The sequence below is a fragment of the Hemibagrus wyckioides genome, linkage group LG11 (genome assembly GCF_019097595.1).
Source record: "Hemibagrus wyckioides isolate EC202008001 linkage group LG11, SWU_Hwy_1.0, whole genome shotgun sequence".
In the NCBI taxonomy this organism is placed as follows: domain Eukaryota; kingdom Metazoa; phylum Chordata; class Actinopteri; order Siluriformes; family Bagridae; genus Hemibagrus; species Hemibagrus wyckioides.
The window spans coordinates 6,965,690-6,986,038 of NC_080720.1; the positions used below are offsets into that span (position 1 = coordinate 6,965,690).

General features: G+C 36.8%; 1 protein-coding gene across 3 annotated transcripts in view; it reads left to right on the plus strand.

The window, feature by feature from the left end:
- Positions 1-2,839: 2,839 nt before the first annotated feature.
- The window catches only part of ddr2a (discoidin domain receptor tyrosine kinase 2a), a 40,158-nt gene continuing 22,648 nt past the window's right edge, over positions 2,840-20,349 (plus strand). For all 3 annotated transcript variants that reach the window (XM_058404077.1, XM_058404078.1, XM_058404079.1), the window contains exons 1-2: positions 2,840-3,008; positions 18,175-18,282. In XM_058404077.1, coding sequence (XP_058260060.1) covers positions 18,177-18,282 — 106 coding nt within the window. In that variant the 5' untranslated portion in view covers positions 2,840-3,008; positions 18,175-18,176. The remainder of the gene's footprint in view (positions 3,009-18,174; positions 18,283-20,349) is intronic.

Genomic DNA, 20,349 nt, shown 5'->3' on the forward strand with positions numbered 1-20,349 from the left:
GATGTGAAAGACGTCATGTATTCATTTGTGTGTGGGTGTTTATATCCTGGTGGGGATCAGTATCTCAGGTAGGATGGGATTATTTGACGGTTTTAAACATTTGCTTGGTTCATACACAAATTTGCTTATTTACAAAAATGTTTTCTTTTGGTTTCTGAGGTAAAGTAAGGGTTAGATTTAGGGTTAATTAGCTGTGTGTGTGTGTGTGTGTGTGTGTGTGAGCACATAGGTGTTTGACAGGTATGTTTTTTTGCATATGAGGCTTAAACTGTGGCTCAGTGGAATAAGATTTTCCAGCCTGGGTTTATGAGGGAGGTTATGATTGGCCTGTGACTGCGTAACCACCACCACACTACAGCCATTTCGGAAATGTGCACCCATAGACAGTCTCTCTCTCTCTCTCTCTCTCTTTCTTTTCCTCTTTCCTCTGCTCTTCTCTTGCTTGTCATTCTTGCCATCCTGAAAAAAAAGATTTCCATTTTCGGAGTAATTTGTGAATACTGTACAGATTGCTTGCGGTTGAATATTTCTACCAAGGCTCTGGTGAATTCTCGATTCTGATTGGTCGAAAGTTACGGATTCGTCTTTTATAACAGCATTTCTGACCGTAGTTTCGGCTGTGATTCGAATCACAAGTTTCTATTACTGTGCCGGTAAAATATGATCACATAAGATAATATGTGATTATTTTTGTCTAGTTACAGTGGAGTCTAGAGCGCCAGAGCTTTATAATAGTCTGAGGTGAAGCTGTAATGATAGCTTTAACGACACAATAAACTCCTCAGGACAGAGGACTTTGTAGCTTCTCAGGAACGTGACAAGAGAGACAAAGGAGAAGCTGGTACATTTATACCTGTGTAATCGTAGTACAATATGTCAGGAACAAATGTTTCACAGCATTAAATGGGACTGGATCAATCGTATAATATATAATTGTTTAATACAAAAACATTGTAACCACTGGCTTTAACTTTATTCCATACATTTTTAATACCCAAAATTTAAATAGTGAAACTTTATCGGTTTTTGACTTCTATCAGTCCAAAAACAAAAAGTATTTTTAGTAGATAGTAGACAGTGGAACCTCTTTAGGAAGCTAAAAACCCTTAACTACAACCTTTTTCGAGCACAAATTGAGTAAACTCATATTCAAATAAGAGATTTGTGCCGTAGCCTCTGAACATTTACAAGTAAAATCACTTCTCTACAGTCAAACTGCACTGTCATTTCATCCATCCATCCATTTTCTGTAGCACTTATCCTTCACAGTGTCACATGGAGCCTGGAGTCTATATACTCAGGGCACAAGGCAGGGGCACATCCTGGATAGGGTCTATGGACTGTGAGCTGCAAGCTTGACATCCCAAGCCCAACATGGAAGCCGTTTTCCCTCTTTCCTCTCAGGATGGAAGAAAATGTGACATTAAAGTGCAATAAGATGAAGGAATCTTATCATTTTCTGTAGCACTTATCCTACACAGGGTCACAGGTAGCCTGGAGTCTAGGACATGCTGGATGTGGTGTGGTGACACTTATACACTATGGACAATCTAGAGATGCCAATCAGCCTACAGTGCATGTGATTGGATGGGGAGGAAACCAGAGTACCCTGAAGAACATGCAAGCTCCACACAGACAGGATGGAGGCAGGAAACAAATCAGCCCTGGAGGTGTAAGGCAAACTCGCCAACCATTATTCCACCGTGTCCAGAATTCACATTAATATTAATGACGTGTTGTTCATGAATGATTGGTTCATTTTAAACGAATCCTTAATATGACTCTCAGAGAGCGATTCGTTCATTTTGTATTGACCGTGCATGCGCAACATCCTATAGGTTCTGTATGGGAAACATCTCCTGAGTCATTTGTTCATCACGTGTCAGCCTCATAGGCTTATGTTATACAGCCTGTGGAGGAAACAGAAACGATTAGTTCATCTCCCGTGTCTTCGAGCCCGAGTCGTTCGCTCGTTCATCACGTGACCACTTCCTGGATCGGTATCTAACAGTCAATAATGCTAATATCATGTTGTGTAAATATTTAGGAACGGTCATAAAATGATCATTTTCTGAAAAATCAAGTTCTTGTTCCTGTCAGTCTCTTTTCAGCCTTGGCTGATTTATAGTTTTGTCTTATTCTAAATGTGATCAACGTTTGCGTAAGTAGGTGTGTCGAGGTAATTGGCTATTAACACGTAACGTTGTAATTATTTTCTGCTGAAATCAACCAAAAGATATTCATCTCCATTTTGCCGAACGAAATTCAAAGATCTGAGTCAATAAAATGACCCGGATATCCTTAATAAAGGATATTTGGCAATACCGGAGCTTGACTCCCTGACCTGGAGTCTTAACCACTGAGGCACATACTTAGCTTTTCTTAGCTAAGTATTTATAAAAAATGTTCCTAATCTTAATACTGTCATAAATAATTCAACCCAGACAGGGCTTAAATGATCCTGAATAATTGTGGCCCAGGTATTCTCTCTAATGTGAAACTTCTTTCTTTTATTTGTTTAATTCTTTGCACTAAATCCATCCCCTGTTTAACAGTAAAAGCACAGCTAAGCTTCTTCACAGCCCTCCTCGGCTCGCTTTAAAAAATACTTTGTGCTTTCAGAGTTATGATCGTTTCAGTATTTGCTTAAACCATCAAAAAATACATTCAAGAAAGGGGAAAAAAGTTCTCTGATTGGCCACTGAAGTCTGACTTAATTGAAACCTTCTGTATGGCATAAGGAATTCTGGGACTTTGGCATGTACCCAAGAATCCTCAGAATGTTAGTTTTCCTCTCTCCCTCTCTCTCTCTCTCTCTCTCTCTCTCTCTGTGTGTCTCTCTCTCTTTCTGTGTCTCTCCTCCCGAGTTGTCTTACATCAGCTCACTGTGCCTGGATATGAGGTCTAAGTGAGTGTAGAGAGAAAGAAACAGCCTGGATTTTACTTTCTCACTGGTTGGAATTAACATCTCACTGGACAAATGGTTTAAGAGTAGCAGGATTCAAACAGTAAGTCTTGTAAAAAAAAACTTAAAGATGTTTATTTTTCTTGCTCGAAGTCCGACTTTCTCCTGCATGTGATTTAGAGGCAACAAAGAGGTATTTTATTTCTGTCTATTCATGACTGCTGAGATTGTATTTTGGGGGATTTTCTTTTGTTTTGCATTGTTTTTGCTTCGATTTTCTTTGTGCAGTTCCTTCCTTCACGCTGAGCCGTTTCTCTGGAAGACATGCTGATTGCATGGCAGGCTAAAATAGTGGATAACAGAGCAAACTCGTCCTCGATCCACACTGCATCATGAAGTTTGCTAAGCTATCATCTTTTCAGACTGCTTTATTTTGCTTTAAGGTTGTGTTTTCTTTGTAGACTGTACATATAGATTTAGTCCATCGGTGATGTCATACACAAAGGAACTGCAAAATCATCCATAATCCTCAACTTTTCCATTTTTCTACACTGGTCTCAGGGCATTTTCCAGTTTTTATTTCAATGCAGTTAATTATACAGCGAGCTTCATGTGATATCTCGGTGAAACAAGGAGCAATAGATCCTCTTCATGCTTTCTGTATCACAAAACTTCATTCAAATTCACTTTTTTATTCACGTCGAGTATAAGTTCGAAATAAAATTTGGCAATAAAATCAGGTGCAAAACTTTGTCACGCTTGCTAAAGTCAGTTTGGTGAAGATATCGAACATTTCTATTCAAAAACGGTTTTAATTCATTCATTAATTACAACATTTTGCTCCTCCGTGTGATCCAAAAACACTTTCTGCTTATGATTTCTATTATAATTATAGGAAAGGTACACAAATTCTTTGGAAACAGGTCAAATCTAGAACGTTTACGGATTTTTTCTGCAAGAAGTTTTGATCTGAGAAAGGTTTCAAGCTACAACAATAAGTATCTTTAATGATAAAGCTATTGAAAAAAGACTATTTGAAAAGTTTGTTTTTGTCCTACAAGTTTATGTCTCAGTGTCTCACTGGTACAGAATGAATGCTGTGAAGGAACTGAGTGAAAATCGAAATCTAAAATATATATAAGAAATATAACGCTGTATAATGACAGAAATTTCCATGACTATTGTAATTTATCTTTGAATTATAGCACAATGACAAAGCAGTTAAATCTGGCCTTTAGGGCGTGGTAGGCTTACATCCTTTTTGATGTCTTTGCCATCATTACAGGCCAATCCTTACAGCAAAGTCCATTCTGCATTTTATTAAAAAGTGAGTGAGAGGTTCTATGGGCTGCCATAGATGCCCATTAGGTAAGTACAAGTAGAAACACTTCTAGGGTATTTTCAGTGCTTGGACCCCTATTACAACATGCTTTTGTGTCTTCGCTAATAAACACATCCTTTGTCAGGTGTGTGCTTTAAGCAAAACAGTCTAACTGTGTGACTTATTACATAAAGGTCCAGGAGTGTGTCATGGTGTTCACAGTTCTCTTGTTTGTATTAGACATGGTTCATGACCTGACTTCTGGCAATAGCTCAGAATGGCCATTTCTAAATCCTTCACAGATGCTTTATCACAGAAACCCGAGTTATAACACCGACATATTTTGCTACACTAGTTCGCATTTTAAAGCCGTGCATCTAAAGCGAGTGTAGCGAGCGTAATACATTTTTTCCAGTACTTTTCCACTCTTTATGCATGGTTGACTTTATTGCTCCGGTTTCCTCGAGATACTTTAGCCGACGCTGAACGCATCCCTTTGAACGCAATGGTAACGTATTATCATTCGGGATGGCGGGCATGTCATTTTCGATTAGGAATGCAGGCCTCTTGGGCGAGAGCTCAGTCAGGAATGACTGGAAATCAGAGACGTCTGGTATAATCTGTAATTTGGATTTGAGATTCAAAACAGCTGAGGCCCTCTTTTTTTCATTTCCCTCTCCCATTGCTCTCCATCTGACAAATCCATTTGGTATTCATTTAGCTGAATTCAGAGAACAGAAACACAGTCCCTGTCTTAACAACAAGTTGTTTGGTGTGTATAAATAGCAGCATGTTGAATGCACGGCTGAAGAAAATATCAGGTTTGCGTTATCCTCCACCCAGCTTTAACAAGCTCAGCCTCAATGCTTTAGCAGACGGTGTGTGTACATTTTTGGTTTCTTAATGGTGTTTAGTTGTAAATGTGGCCCACATGCTTGATAAAATCCGAGCAGTTGGTGCTTCAGCAGATCTAGCAGAAAAATGTAAAATAGGCATATACACCAGTTGTTTCACTGTTATCCCAGATTTGGAGTCTTATCAATGGAAATCAGCGTTTAAGCTTCAGATATAACTGCAGACTTATGTGTTTGCTTGAGACATGTCTTGTGAAGTTCACGTTTCAGGCTGTAAATACACTCAAAAATACAATGCAAAGTCATTCAAGGACCACAAGTCCACCAATATGTATGACATTATTAACTATTTTAATCATATTGTCCTTTTAAAGTCCACATAAATGTTTTTTTCTTTTATTTATTTAAAGACACAGGTTTAGATGATATGCTAATGAAAATCCCCATTCCAGAAGTGAAAAACCTGGCAACCACAAAGGAATAAAACACACACACACACACAGAAATAACTGTCGAAATAATCTGAATGGAAACCCCAGAAATTCAACTTGAGTACTTAAGTGGAGTCTGAATACAGAGAATTTTCCCGGCTTGAATAATTTTTGTGACATAACTGCAGCAACTCCAGTGACTTATACGTCGTCTTTAGCTTGTAGGTTGAATTGTTTTAGACATATTTATTACAAGATAACAGACTTGTCTTTTTACAAATTACGCTATTAATATTACATAATCACAGTCTTACGTCTTGAGGGAAAGAAGCAATAAAATGCAGCAAGATGTCTGTGGAATATTTGTATAGAATATTACATTTGTATTATAGACAGTATACATTATTAAGTAAGTATTATATGCACTATATATTGCATGGTGATCATTTTATAATATTAATTATAAAGTACTGACAGCTCTAAGTCTCAGGCCCGCATTATTTACACCGAACTTTTTCCTTTATTTGATAGGAAATGGACCAAGAAAAGGACATTACTTTTTCTCTTCAGGACAAGGTCACTGGGTTTAATGTTGCTCTGGGGATTACACAAGAAAACACTGGTCTTGTTCTTAGGTCTGTTTTGGACAGATGCAAATGCATAAGCAACACAGGTTTTCTTAGTGGACTATATCGATCATAAACGTATTTTTCTTAAATTAAAGATTCGAAGTGAGATGAGTACGTTTTTTCCTCAGCGTTCACGTGAATAATGTGCGAGAACGTGGGCTGCTTATACAGTATGATACGCAATAACTCCTATCACAGCGACGTGTTCTCACTATCGCCTGGATCCACTTGAGCCGAAAGGGCCATTTGATTAAGTTTGCATGCCTTCCTTATGAAAGTGAAATATCTGCAATGCTATGTTAGCTGCGTTTGAGGGAAATGCGTGCGGCTTCAAATGAAAATCATATGTTCCCTTCCTTAGTAAGGAGCGCCCATGTGTTCACTGAGATGTTGTCGAAGGCACCTCTGCTGTTTTAAGAGCTTTAAACAGTCTAATAGCGGAGGGCCTCAACTCACTTAACAGTATCTATAAAAATATAATGATGATATATTGCTCAATTATGCGATCACAAGGCGCCGGGTTATGATGTGAAAGGCATGATGTGAATCTGTCATGGTTTAAGAGCTGTCTGCATTATTGGGACCGATTCAATTTATTTGTAAAGAGCTTTTAACATTGGACACCGTCTCAAAGCAGCTTTACAGAGGCATAGAAACATAGAAAAAAATTCTATGGTTTAAAGTTACTATCTCTGAAATTGAGCCCTAATGAGTAAGCCTGAGGTGACGGTGACGAGGAAAAACTCCCTGAGATAATATGAGGAAGAAACCTTGAGAGGAACCAGGCTCAGAAGGGAACCTTATCCTCATCTGGGTGACACTGATTTATGTAAAGTTTGCTGTGGATGGTTTTACATGACTCAATTTAATAACCGCTGCCGTGATCATAAATGATCCTCATACTGAGCATCCTTAACACTCTTAATACAGTGTGACTCTTTATAATATTCATCTGTGGAAGAGGAATGATTTTATAATCTCACTATCCAGGTCACTCTGTTTTTTTTTTTATTATTATTTATTTATTTATTTATTTATTTATTTATTTATTTATTTATTTATTTATTTAAGAAATCCTTGTTTGTGTCGTCTTAGGAAGTATTTTTCTGGCTATTGATACCTCAGGTTTGCTTATTAGGGACCAAAATCTACATCCAGACTCATGGAAAGCATTGTATATTGTTAAAACACTATATATATATATATATATATATATATATATATATATATATAAATGAACCCTTTTTTACCGGTACACTGCTATTCCAAATCGCAGGGACATTTTCAATCAGAATAAATAAATATATGATTTGAAGTCTGATGTAAAATCTATCTGTCTATCTGTCTGTCTGTCTGTCTGTCTGTCTGTCTATCTATCTATCTATCTATCTATCTATCTAGGACTCTGTCGGCTTTCAGAGTGAGACATGTATATTTCCCTCTGTTGGATAAACTTACACAGAATTTTAGTGGATGAACACCTTCAAATTTTAGCTGCTTATAAACAAGCACTTGGGGCGTCTCAGAGAGCAGAAATGGGTTTGATATCACCATTTACTCTGAATATATTGCCTCGAGCAGGCTAGATAAAAACAGCAATACTTAGAAAAAATTACAATTCTTAAAGCCCTGATTGTCTCCTTTATATATATATATATATATATATATATATGAGCTTCATATGAAGCACCGCTGTGGAGTGCGACATGACAAAGACATTGAACAGATGGGGGGGTAAAAACAGGCAGAAATTCAATTTTAATCTGATTTGATCCAACATTCCTTTTTCGTGTTGTATCCTTCACTCCTGAAGCCAAAACTGCAATAACAATTTACAAGTCGAATTTTTGTGCATCTTACTTACCTCAGGAGGTCTAAAAACGGGTTTGTTTGTGTCGTACTTCATGTCTTCTCTGTTTCCCTGAAACTACAGGCTTCTACAGCCATCATGGTAATTATACAACTGGTAGAGATATACGACAAGAGTCCATACATGGTTTGAAAACGAGTTAAAATTAGGCTGTGTTTGTCAAATGAAAAGGCCACGTTTCAAGGGCCCTTCACTGTCATTTTCGGCTCAATTAGTAGAATTACAGTGCAGTGAGAGCCCTCGTTCTGCAGCACTCCCAGCTGCCTGGGCTTTAATTGCAAACAGATTTTGCAAACCATGAACCGTGCTGTGAGTCAACAGATAAGGGCTGCCTTAAAACCTGCCTGCATCTCTCAAAAGCCTTTTTATACACTGACAGCAGACCTTCAGTTATTCAATCATGACTACTGTCGCTTAAGGTGTATGCAGTAAATGGGGAATGTATTAGAAATACAATCAAAACACAATCCTAACACTAGGCTAGAATGTATGAGTGCTAGTGGATGAGGCAGAGATTTAACAATATACCGAATTAACTGCTTGATCATCATTGCTTATGCCAAAGATTTAGCAGAAAATATAGAATAGTGCTATGGGGTCTATACCAGCTGTTTCACTGTTATCCCACATAGCAATCTGTTATCTTATCGACGTAAATCGGCGCTCAAACGTCAGACACAACAACACACTTCTGTGTTACTTGGGCATTTGCATGAAAGCTATGTTAACAGGGCTAGTTTGTTCGAGACAACCAGTTCCAGTTACTCAAGATTCGGACCCTGGACCCTGCATTTCTCAAAAGGACTTTTTTTTAAAATACATTATCAGCACACCTTTAGTTATACAGTGACAGCATGATTACTGTTGTTTAAGGTGTATTCAGTGATTTGGGAATATATTAGAAGTTCAAAATACAGCTAAAACGCTAGGCTAGAGTTTATGAGTACTAGTGGAATCGATTACTGATTTAATCAAAGTATAATACACCTGAATGCACCATAAATAACAGCTTTGTTATTCTAATCGGGTGGATATTGGTGGTCCGCAATTTAGGCCAGTTTCCAGGCCATCTAAAAGACCCCTAGTTTCTCATACGAACAGATATTTTTCCAAAAAGGACAAAGAACAAGCTCTGTCTTTAATACTTGATTGTAAGATGCACTTGCATTGGATTTTAATGTTTGTTTTTTTTTAGATTAGGAGGAAAAATGCACATAGACAGTACATAGTGTTTATGTATTGTATATATGGCACAGGAAACATTTTCATTATTCGGTCACACAGGCACCACCTAAATGACAAACCTAAAAAACCTTACTATATAGTTATAGGAATTTTAGCTTGTAATATTTAGCTTGTATTTTTCCCTGTTTATATATATAATCATTATATATTGACATTATAAATAATAATGTCACTAAATGACAAATATAACTAGGAGTTAAATGGCTTACAAATTGTCGACACATCGCGAAATCTACCCACTTAGAGGCATATTGCTTCATCCTATTTAAATAAGCACAAAGTGCTTGAATAATTTATTCAGTTTTTATTACATATAACTGTTCGCTTCAGATTTAAGGATTAAGAGAGATTCATGTTGAGTTCCGGCAGCAAAAAATGGCTGTAAAGATGCACTGATGAGGTATTAAATATTCTAAACTAGTGACGATTTAGCTTAATTGGTGATTAGTAAATGATAAAAAACTGCCTCAACACTTCCTGAAAAACCTGTGATGTTTACATTAAGCAATGCAAGAGGTTTCTGGCAACTTTATCATTTATATTTGGTTCATTTATACTGTATGTATGAATAAGGACATAAAACTAGTCACTTATTTCTGGGATATTAAGGCATTAGTGAAAACCCTAAACACAGAGGAAGTACAGAGAAGGAAGATCACTCATGTGCTGTTATCCATTTAAATATATAACATCAACACTTTATTGAAAAATTCATATTTGTATACACTGATCGAGACATAACATTATGAGCAGTGACAGGTGAAGTGAATAACACTGACTATCTCCTCATCATGGCACCTGTTAGTGGGTAGGATATATTAGGCAGCAAGTAAACATTTTGCCCTTAATGTTGGTGTTAGAAGCAGGAAAAATGGGCAAGTGTAAGGATTTGAGCGAGTTTGACAAAGGACCAAATTGTGATGGCTAGACCACTGGATCAGAGCATCTCCAAAACTGCAGCTCTTGTGGGGTGTTCCCGATCTGCAGTGGTCAGTATCTATCAAAAGTGGTCCAAGGAAGAAACAGTGGTGAACCGGTGACAGGGTCATGGATGGTCAAGGCTCACTGATGCACGTGGGGAGTGAAGGCTGGTCCGTGTGATCCGATCCAACAGACGAGCTACTGTTGCTCAAATTGCTGAAGAAGTTAATGCTGGTTCTGATAGAAAGGTGTCAGAATACACAGTGCAGGACGGGTCAGGACTGTTTTGTCAGCAAAAGGGGGACCAACACAATAAAGAAGTTGTTCATAATGTTATGCCTGAGAAGTGTACCTTTGCCATTAAATACTTAGTCATTGTTATCGGCTTAACAATGAGTCTTGATACTGAATTCTGAAATTCTGAAACATGAATTAAATTAAGACATTTAATGCCATTTCCACACCATAAAGTAACTGAAGTGCTCTCTGTGACTCTGTCCCATGATTTTGTATGCTGCAAGTTGTATTGAGATCATTGCAGTCTTTTTGTGTCAAATCCACTCAGACGGTATTGAAGTTGAAGTCTTCATTATTTATAGTCGAGTCATGACTACAGGTAATGACACAATGATCTGTATCTATATCTGTTTAGTGCTTCAAATATCCATATCAGTATCTGAATTCAGATTTAAACCCGAACTGCACATGGCCTAAAGTGGAAGGGGTTTTTTTCCTTCTTCTTCTTCTTCTTCTTCTTTTTTTAATTAAATACAGAAACACTGGAGAAAACCCAGAAGTGAAATGCCAAAATAATTAGTATCAACCAAAGATGTGGGCTACAGATAAGTCTGTTTTTCATCCAGCTCAAGCAGTTATTTATTTTTCTTTGTACCTGCCCACAATCTAAAAAAATGTACTTGGTTCCTTTTTTAAAAAAAATAAAATAAAATAAAATAAACTTGATATATAAATTATATCTAAATAAAATCATATTAAATTTTATTTGTATAACAGTTTTAACAATGGGTATTGTCCAATAACAGCTTTACACTTTAGTATATAAAAATTCATAATCTACATGATACAATTTTACATTCATTTATATTTACCCCTAATGTGCAAGCCAGAGACAAGGAAGTGGCAGCTAGGAAAAACTCCCAGAGACTCCCAGGTATGAGGAAGGAGCCTTGAGAGGAACCAGACTCAAAAGATGAGGACTTCTAATTTGTTTATCTGTTTATTCCAAATAACAGATTCTAGCCATTTATCATCGCCGGTCATGACTCAAGTCCACTCCTCTGCAACTTTGTTTGTCTTTTCATCTGCAAGAGATTTGTATAAGGACGCTGGGTTTATTTAAAACAGTATTCCAATTTATTAATGTCCATTCCTTTTCATATCTTTGTGCCAGTATATTCTTTTATTTTAATATTAAATATACTTACAGTGGCAAGTCATTTCAGATGTGGCCCACATATTTATTATTATTATTATTATTATTATTATTATTATTATTATTATTATTATTATTATTATTATTATTATTATTATTATCTGAATCTAAATCTACAATATTTTACAATATGTGCATTAATATCATACCTTGTGCAATATTATTGTTATTATTATTATTATTGTTATTATTGTTATTATTATTGTTATTATTTATTCTCAAGCACCTATTTGTACATTTTGTATATTTATATCTCATTTATATTTATTTTTCCTGTGATATTATTATTATTATTATTATTATTATTATTATTATTGTTGTTGTCTAAATCTAAATCTATAATATTTTACAATATGTACATTAATATCATACCTTGTGCAATATTATTATTATTATTATTATTGTTATTATTATTATTTTTATTATTATTATTTTTATTATTATTATTATTTATCTTCTCCAGCACCTATTTGTACATTTTGTATATTTATATCTCATTTATATTTATTTTCCCTCTGATATCTGAAGCAGTTCCTGGCAAAATAATTTCCTTCAGAAGTTTTATCTTATCTTATCGTATCTCACATGTAGCGTAACATCACATCTTTAGTATCTTAACATGATCTACATTCACTCTCTCAACTTTCTTGGATGTGTGTAGCAGTAGCGTGAGAGGCATGTTGACTGTTGTAGATGGAGTGAAATGTGTACTTGTTCTCATCTCCCTGCAGCACTCAGTGGGAAGTATTAGGTTTTGGGGATCAAGTAAATCCTACTTTATTGACTTTGCAGGGGTTCTGAGGGGGGGTAAGCCATGCAGTGCATCACTGGCCCTCTGTTGACGACTCGTATACGGCTCCCTTCGATCTGTTGATTGTTCCTGCTCAGCACTCTTACTTGACGTTTTCTTGACGCTATTTTTACAGCCATTACATTCTCGGCCTTATTACAGAAAGCGTTCATTCATGACTGCATGTATGCTTAGCTTTACCGCATTTGACAGATGTTCTTTATTCGGAGCGACGTACCGTTTTGTTGATACAAAAAACATATCGCCTAGATTTTCTAGAACAAATAGGTAAAAGCGTACTTAGCATAATATCAAGCTAAAACCCTGGCAGTCAGTACAATGTATCAGAGCTATAGCTTTAAAAAGCTAGCTGCACTGTGAAGATGTCTAAACGTGTGCATTTTTAAAAATATCCCAGTTGTTTTGTTATACATTTTAAGGTGCAGTCAGTGATTCTGCATAACTAAGGTTTCTAAATCTAGTGCCTAGACTAAAGCAGTAGTTAGAGCTTGATAAATTGACAGGAGACACGATTGTCAGCCGTATACTGTAGAGTAGAGATGTCCAGATTTGCATTGTTACAGCAATGGTGTAGCCGGTGGTGTAGGTATTGCTTGTATTTCCTCACTTGTAAGTCTCTCTGGAGAAAGAACCAGAGCTAAAATTAACCGAATTAACCAAGACACTGTTGCACACTTTATGTGGATAGGTTAATTTTACTTTTTAGCTCTGTGTTGTAGCATCATGATCCTGGAGGAACGTCGTTTCACTGGATTTCACTGTGTACTGCATCAGCTATGTTGTTGAAATGTTGTAGAGGATGTGGTAGCTTAGGGGCAGTGGTGGTTCAAGTGGTTCTTAGGGGCAGTGGTGGCTCAAGGGGTTCTGAGGGGGGTAAGCCATGCAGTGCATCACTGGCCCTCTGTTGACGACCATATATGGCTTCCTTCGATTTGTTGATTGTTTCTGCTCAGCACTTTTACTGTTTTCTGCTCAGCATCCTCAACGGTTGTTGATTGGAGGATCGGGGTTCAAGCCCCAGCACTGCCAAGCTCCACTGTTGGGCAATTGAGCAAGGCTCTTAACCCTCCCTGCTCCAGGGGTGCTATATCATAGCTGTCCCTGCACTCTGACCCCAACTTCCTCAGCTGGGATATGTGAAGAAAAGAATTCCACTGTGCTGTAATGTATGTGTGACGATAATAAAGGCTTCATGCCCTCAATTCTCTAGTGGATAAGTTGTTGGACTATTGATAGGATGGTTGTGAGTTTGAATCCCAAGTCAGCTGGGCCCTTGAGCAACCCTCAATTGCTTAGATGTATAAGATGTGCTAAAATGTAAGCTGTTCTGGATAAGCGTGTCTGCCAAATGCAAGAAATGTAAATAAAATGAGAATAAAAGCTTCTTTACTGACCTGTGTAATAAAAAATATTAAATAAAAACACTATGCGATCTGTACACTTCATCTGAAATATGACAGGTAGTATATGTATTTTTGGCTGGATGTCCGACAGTCTGAAGAGCTGAATATGTTGTTTAATTATTTTAGACACAATCAAGCATCAGCCAATCTTTCATGTTGATAATCATAAAATACCTTTATGACAGTTCCACTGAAAATCATGACGATATCAATGATACATCTTACCTTTAAAAACAACTAGATGCGTCTTAGATAGATAGATAGATAGATAGATAGATAGATAGATAGATAGATAGATAGATAGATAGATAGATAGATAGATAGATAGATAGATAGATACTTTATTCATCCCAAAGGGAAATTTACAGCTTCCAGCAGTATCCACAAACACAGGTAATAGATCAAATAAAATATATACAAATATACAGATTATATAATAATCGTATAATATATTATAAGATTATAATACAATATATAATATACAGATTATAACAAAAAATACTAAAATACCCGAATTTAAGGGTACAAAAATATAACAAAAAATATAACAAATACCAAAATATTACACAATTAAATATTACACAATAGTCAGTTTCCTCACCTCCTCACCTGAAGTAGCTCACCTCCTGAAGTGCCTGCACAGCTGTTAGTTCAGTACAGCTGTGAGTGTAGCTAACAAACAGGAACATGGAACGGAAATGATCTTGACTGGTGAATTCTGTCGTAGCAGCTGGTAGCCAATACATTGTGATGGAACAAGCTATTTGAAGAAAGGCATTCATTTGATGCTAAGCCTGGTTAAATATGGACCCTTAATGATTCTGTTGACCTTCTGAACATCATTACAGATCAATTACTGCACAACATGTTATTCAACATAAATCATCTGCGCTCTGTGTGTGTGTGCGTGTGTGTGTTAACCACCCACGAATAAACATCTGGAACTTACAGAAAACAATGAAATCCCCCTTAGCTATGCTTCCGGTCTTCCTTGTTATTCCCATCTCATTTACAGTCTCTCCTTTGAGCAGATATTTTACTGAAGTTCAGAACGTCAGAATACAATTACTGACCACACCTTTAAGAAGTATGAAAATCCGCAGGCACCGAAGAAACTTCATATTTGCGAGGAAGAAATATTCTGGCAAACAAGCAAAAATGTGCAAACCTGTCACTACTGCCTTAATATATACGTCTCCTTTCCAGTGACGTCCAGAACTGCAATTATGTCTAACGTTTTGTATGATGAGAAAAACATGCATCCGAAACCCTAAAGTAAGGGTTTAATAGCTTTTCATCTGGAGCTAGCTGGTTTATTCATGACAGCTTCATACTGAACTAACCACAGACATGCACGCTCTTACCATGGCTTTTCAGACCGAGTCTCTTATTACTGTTCCTGGTGTGCACTGGATTTTCTGTGTCGTCCATAATCGCTCCCATCTGCCATTTTGTAAAATCTCTCCGTGAACCATGACGATAGGCACGATCTTGGCGGACAGGCACGAATTACAATGCTGCATATTTGAAAAGAATCGTTTTTTCATAGATCTGTATACATGACTGCAACAAGTACAGAAGTGAACCGGATGACCTTTGTCCATCCAATTGGGGTTTAGTGTTAAAATAAGAAGCTGTCTTTTACATGGAAATACTGTCAGAGGTTTGGAAGTGTCTTCAAGCAGCCAGCTGTTGTGATGAAGAATGACTTATGAACAATCAGCTACGGAGGGTGAGGGAGAGGTTATACTGGGTGGTAGATACTGAGATATTGGGATAGTGTGTGTTTACTGGTCTAAGCATTCTTTTGCTTTTCACATATCCTTAAATTTCACTTGTCTGTCTAGGATTATTACTGTATGACAAGATCCTTATAAAATCTCAGCCTAATTCTATAACAGACTGTGCAGTAACATGAAGCTCCACCATGTCAGATTTACAGTGAAGATCCTCTAACTATATATATTCTTAAAAAAGGAAAAGGATTCCTTTATTAACCAGCATGATTTAGGCCTGTGCAGAAAATGGGTGATGTAAAAAGGTAACTTGGGACTGCCAGGAAGCGAGAAACAGTCTGATTTCGACATGTTCAGTATATAGGCTACTCCTACGCAGCACTGAGAGCACAGTTGTGTTTGGCTCCTGATGAATACTGTGGGAGGAAGAAAAACTCTCTTCAGCTATCCAGCAGAGACCCACATTCGTGTTGTTTTTCAGACACTCAACCTTTGCACTAGACTTATACAATGCTCAATAACACTGCTGGGCTTGGGTAAACATTCTGCCTTGGGGAGCCCTAATAGGACATCTAGTAATGCATTACAGAACCTCAGTTAGATTATAAGGATTTTTCAGGTTGTATCTATACAAGACATTTCAGCTACACTCTTAGAAAAAAAATCAGATTTCCAGTATCTATCATTCTAATGGGAGTTTTTGGTTTGTTTCTCTGGGGAACGCTTAAAGTTTCAGTGTAGAACCCTGCAACGTTTTCCTCCCAGAAGGTTCCTTGTAGAACAGCAGTGATTTATTGCAATGAACAGCTAACATATATACTGTATACTATATACTAACATGTATAGTACCATAAATCTCTCTCTCTCTCTCTCTCTCTATATATATATATATATATATATACATAGAGAAAAAGAGAGAGAGAGAGAGAGAGAGAGTACAATAGTTAATAGTCAAGAATGACATGTATTACTTATAATAATAATTAATTGTTTTATTGTGAGTAGATAAATGAGGCCTGAGAAAAAACGAGAAAATTTTCTAATGCATTATTAAGTAATTAAAAATGTACAGGGTGTGTAGGGCTAATGTGAAACCGTATAACTTTCACACAATATCCAAGGAAAAAAATCTCTTGCTATTAGAGATTTCTAGAAAGCTTGTAGAAACCTTATCCATCCCCATGTATTTTCTCTAAAAGTCAGACTGAGTGCTTCAAAATTCAATCTGGTCTTTGAAAAAAAAAATACATACGGTCAGCACTGACATGACTTTGGAGTTATATAAAAACATCACAATTAGCTGCCCAGTTCAAGTCTGTAATTTTCCTATTTACTGTGCCTTGTAGTCTTACATAACCCACTATGAGCAACATGTGTCCAGACCACAAAAAATGAGATTGTAAAAGTGTAGCAAACAACACCAAAGTTGTTTAGAACCCAGTCCAGTGTCTCTTTCTCATAGTTTCCATTACACTGAATGAAATTTTGGGAAGCAAAGACTGTACATGTTACTAAAATGTCTGGAGATTTAGATTTAGATAGGTGATCTGGTCATACATGATTTAATTATTCTGTATTTTATGTTCAAGATGTGTTGGATATATTTTTATTTCTATTATGAATTGTTGATAATTCATTTGTTTTGTGAATCGTTCTCTGTTGCTCTGGAAAGTCCCACATGCATACTGTAAAGATTTATACTTCCCAACAGTTATAGTATGACCGAGGCTTACCCTTGCTTCAGTAGATAATCTCAGGTTCTGTACATTTGTACAATGTCCATTATTAAATCCATTATTAAATGTGACAGAAATAAAACATAAATTAAGCAGTTTATCTTTATTCACAGGATTTCCAGGTTCTTCATAAGATGGACAAGCGTGAATAAACTATTTACCTTTTACACCATGCACTTACCGTCACTCAAGAGTTCCTCAAGTGTCCTTTGCATGCTTCATGTTTCGACTCAGAATTATTTCAGCTTATTCCTTGATGAACATCAATCATAGCCATTAGAAATGTTTAATGGTATTTTAATATGCAGTAAATATCCTCTGTTACTTGACATTAAGAGAAGCTGAGTACAAACTAAGCAGGGGACACTGAGTGAGACATGTGGCAGTGACTTAGACATTACCTCAGCTGGACAAAGCCCACTAGGCCAGTGATGTGGCACACACTCTTAGCAAAACGACCAGGTTATAATTAAAATCTATTAATAATTTTCCAACACTTAATCGCTCCATCCATGAATTTCCTAATGGTCAGTCCATTTTTAGTAATAAATCTAGAACTTGTAAGTGGTTTTCTGGGCTGAGATAATGGATCAGTTTTGTCCACGCTGGTGTGTTTGTGTCGGTTGAAGTGGCCTGGGTTGTGGTGTGAAGAATTAATGGAAATTCCATCAGTTATTCCAGGCAATTACTGCAGTTTTATTGTCCTAAATAAAATCATGGTTTTAGTTATTTGTTTTGCCAGTGTATTAATACCTTATATAAATATGGTGCAACTGTGTTCTAGCGTCTTAGTTTTTTTTCCATGCATTAATTTAGTTAGAAGTATTATTTATTCAGTTTTTTTTTCTCTGATCTTCAGGAATGAAGGCCAGGTCTCAATTTGAGATGAACCACCTTTGGAAGATCATCTTTCCCCTATCACTTCTTCTGTACCTCTCAGGGAATGTAAAGTCCCAAGTAAATCCAAGTAAGTCTGAATTTTTTCTACTTTAATGGGTAAATACATGCCATTAGAGTAAATAATTATCACTTTGAGATTCAGCAGTCTTCTATAACAGCAAATTATGTTATTCCTGATCCACCAGTGCTAAAAAATATTATTTATTAAAGAATGACACTTCTTCAATGAATAATAAACAGCCGTTCCCTTCTCATGTTGGTCTTATTTTCATAAAATAAGACCAAAACTGCAGATTGTCATGGTCCAGAGAAAACAAAGCACTGAAAACGCTTAGTCCATCAGTGGGAGATTGCATGTACGAATTCCAACGATGCGACAGGAATCAGTGGCCAGGACCCAAGGGAGTGAAACTGGCCATCTTCTTTGGGTGGGAGGGATGTAAGACACTCTCTGCTGTGTCATTTACAGTGACACTAATAAGCTGTGGGCATCAGTGAGCTCATGTATGCAGATAAATGCAGGCAGCACTTTCCTCTGTGTTTGTTAAATTGCCCTGTGACCCAGCAGGAGCAACAGTTTGGTTTGTGTCTCAAAGGGAGTGTCTAATAGCTTTCACCCTTTTTGTGTAATAGCTGTTGTATGATCGTGGATAGCTAGCTGGTGGGTGAGAATTGGCAGGTAACCAAATCGGGGAGATAAAAACAAGCTACAGCTTTACCACTGATTCTTCCAAAGCACTGACAATGGAGACTCCTAACTTCAGAAATGCTAAACATTTCCATCTCCTCAAAGAAAACAAGAAGAAAAGCTTTCTACTGCAATTTTGACCACGTATGCATAGTACATAGTACATAGTTTGTTGCACAATTGTCAGAGCTGCTGTGATAGAAGCTTAGTCAGCATCTTCTGACCAATCAGAAATGAGAATGCCACAGCTCTGCAGTATACCGTCTTTCTTTTATTGTGCTTTGTCAAACGCCTTTGCTTAAAAGTGTACATTGTGCAACGGTGTTGTAATGAATTTGCATTATTTTCCATATTTTTTAACTGATCCTATAGCTTTAAATTCTCTTTATTTTAGTGCACATCCACTATTCAGGTCTGGAAGTCGTGTTATATATGAAACTTTCTAGGAAGCTTTGATCCCCAAGCTCTTTTTCACCAGCATGGGTGGTTTGTGAGGAGGAAAGTGTGATGTCAGTGTGAGGTTCAATTATATTTTACAAGGAAACCAGAACGAACCACATGCTAGGCAGAGATACAGTAGGGACGGAGGAAAAAGAAGGGGAGACCGCTGACTGTTCAAAGTTTCCTCAAGAATGAAAATCACACCATGCTGTTAGTTTAGTGTCAAGAAGTTCATTTAGATGTTATAAAGGTCATTTCAGCAGTTATAGAGACTTACGTCAAAGCGTGGCTGTGGAACGCATGTGGAATGTGTGGAGCACTTTACTGGTTAGATTTACAGCTGTGCTGCTTGCTGCTTTATGGATCAATGTGCAGCTCTTCATTTGGATTAACAAGATGATTTAATTGTTCCCTCATTTGGCACGTGACCTAATGTGTAGCATGTTTCAGGGGAAAGAAACAGAATTATGAGTTGAAATTCTCCATTCTCCATGTCCCCATGGCAAATCAATGTGTGCTAGTAAAGCTAATGATTAAAAAATGGCCAAAGAAAAGAACTTTATATGTATATGAATATGTTTAGGATACAGCTCTATGAGCTCATTCCATCACGAACTGTTAACCAGCCAGTTAACTGCTAAATAGCTAGTGTTTGCCCCAGGTATACATAAGTAAAATGTCAGTAAAATATGACAATCAAAGTGGATTGTCATATTCTCACATCATAAAATAATCATTAAACAACTTAAACACTCACAATTTTATTTAACGCTAACATTATCTAAGAAGCTAGCCAGCTAGAAAACTGCAAATAAACTACTGCACATTTGTCACAAGTCAGTATAAGAGGGATCTCAGTACTTCAGTAGATGCAAATTGGATCCCATTCCTAGTAAATTATTTAAGCTAATGTTAAGTCAAAAATATAGCAAAGAATCTATAGCTAAGAAATGTAGCTAGCTAGCTCTGTAGGAATACTGAGAAAGTGCCCTTTTAAATGAAATG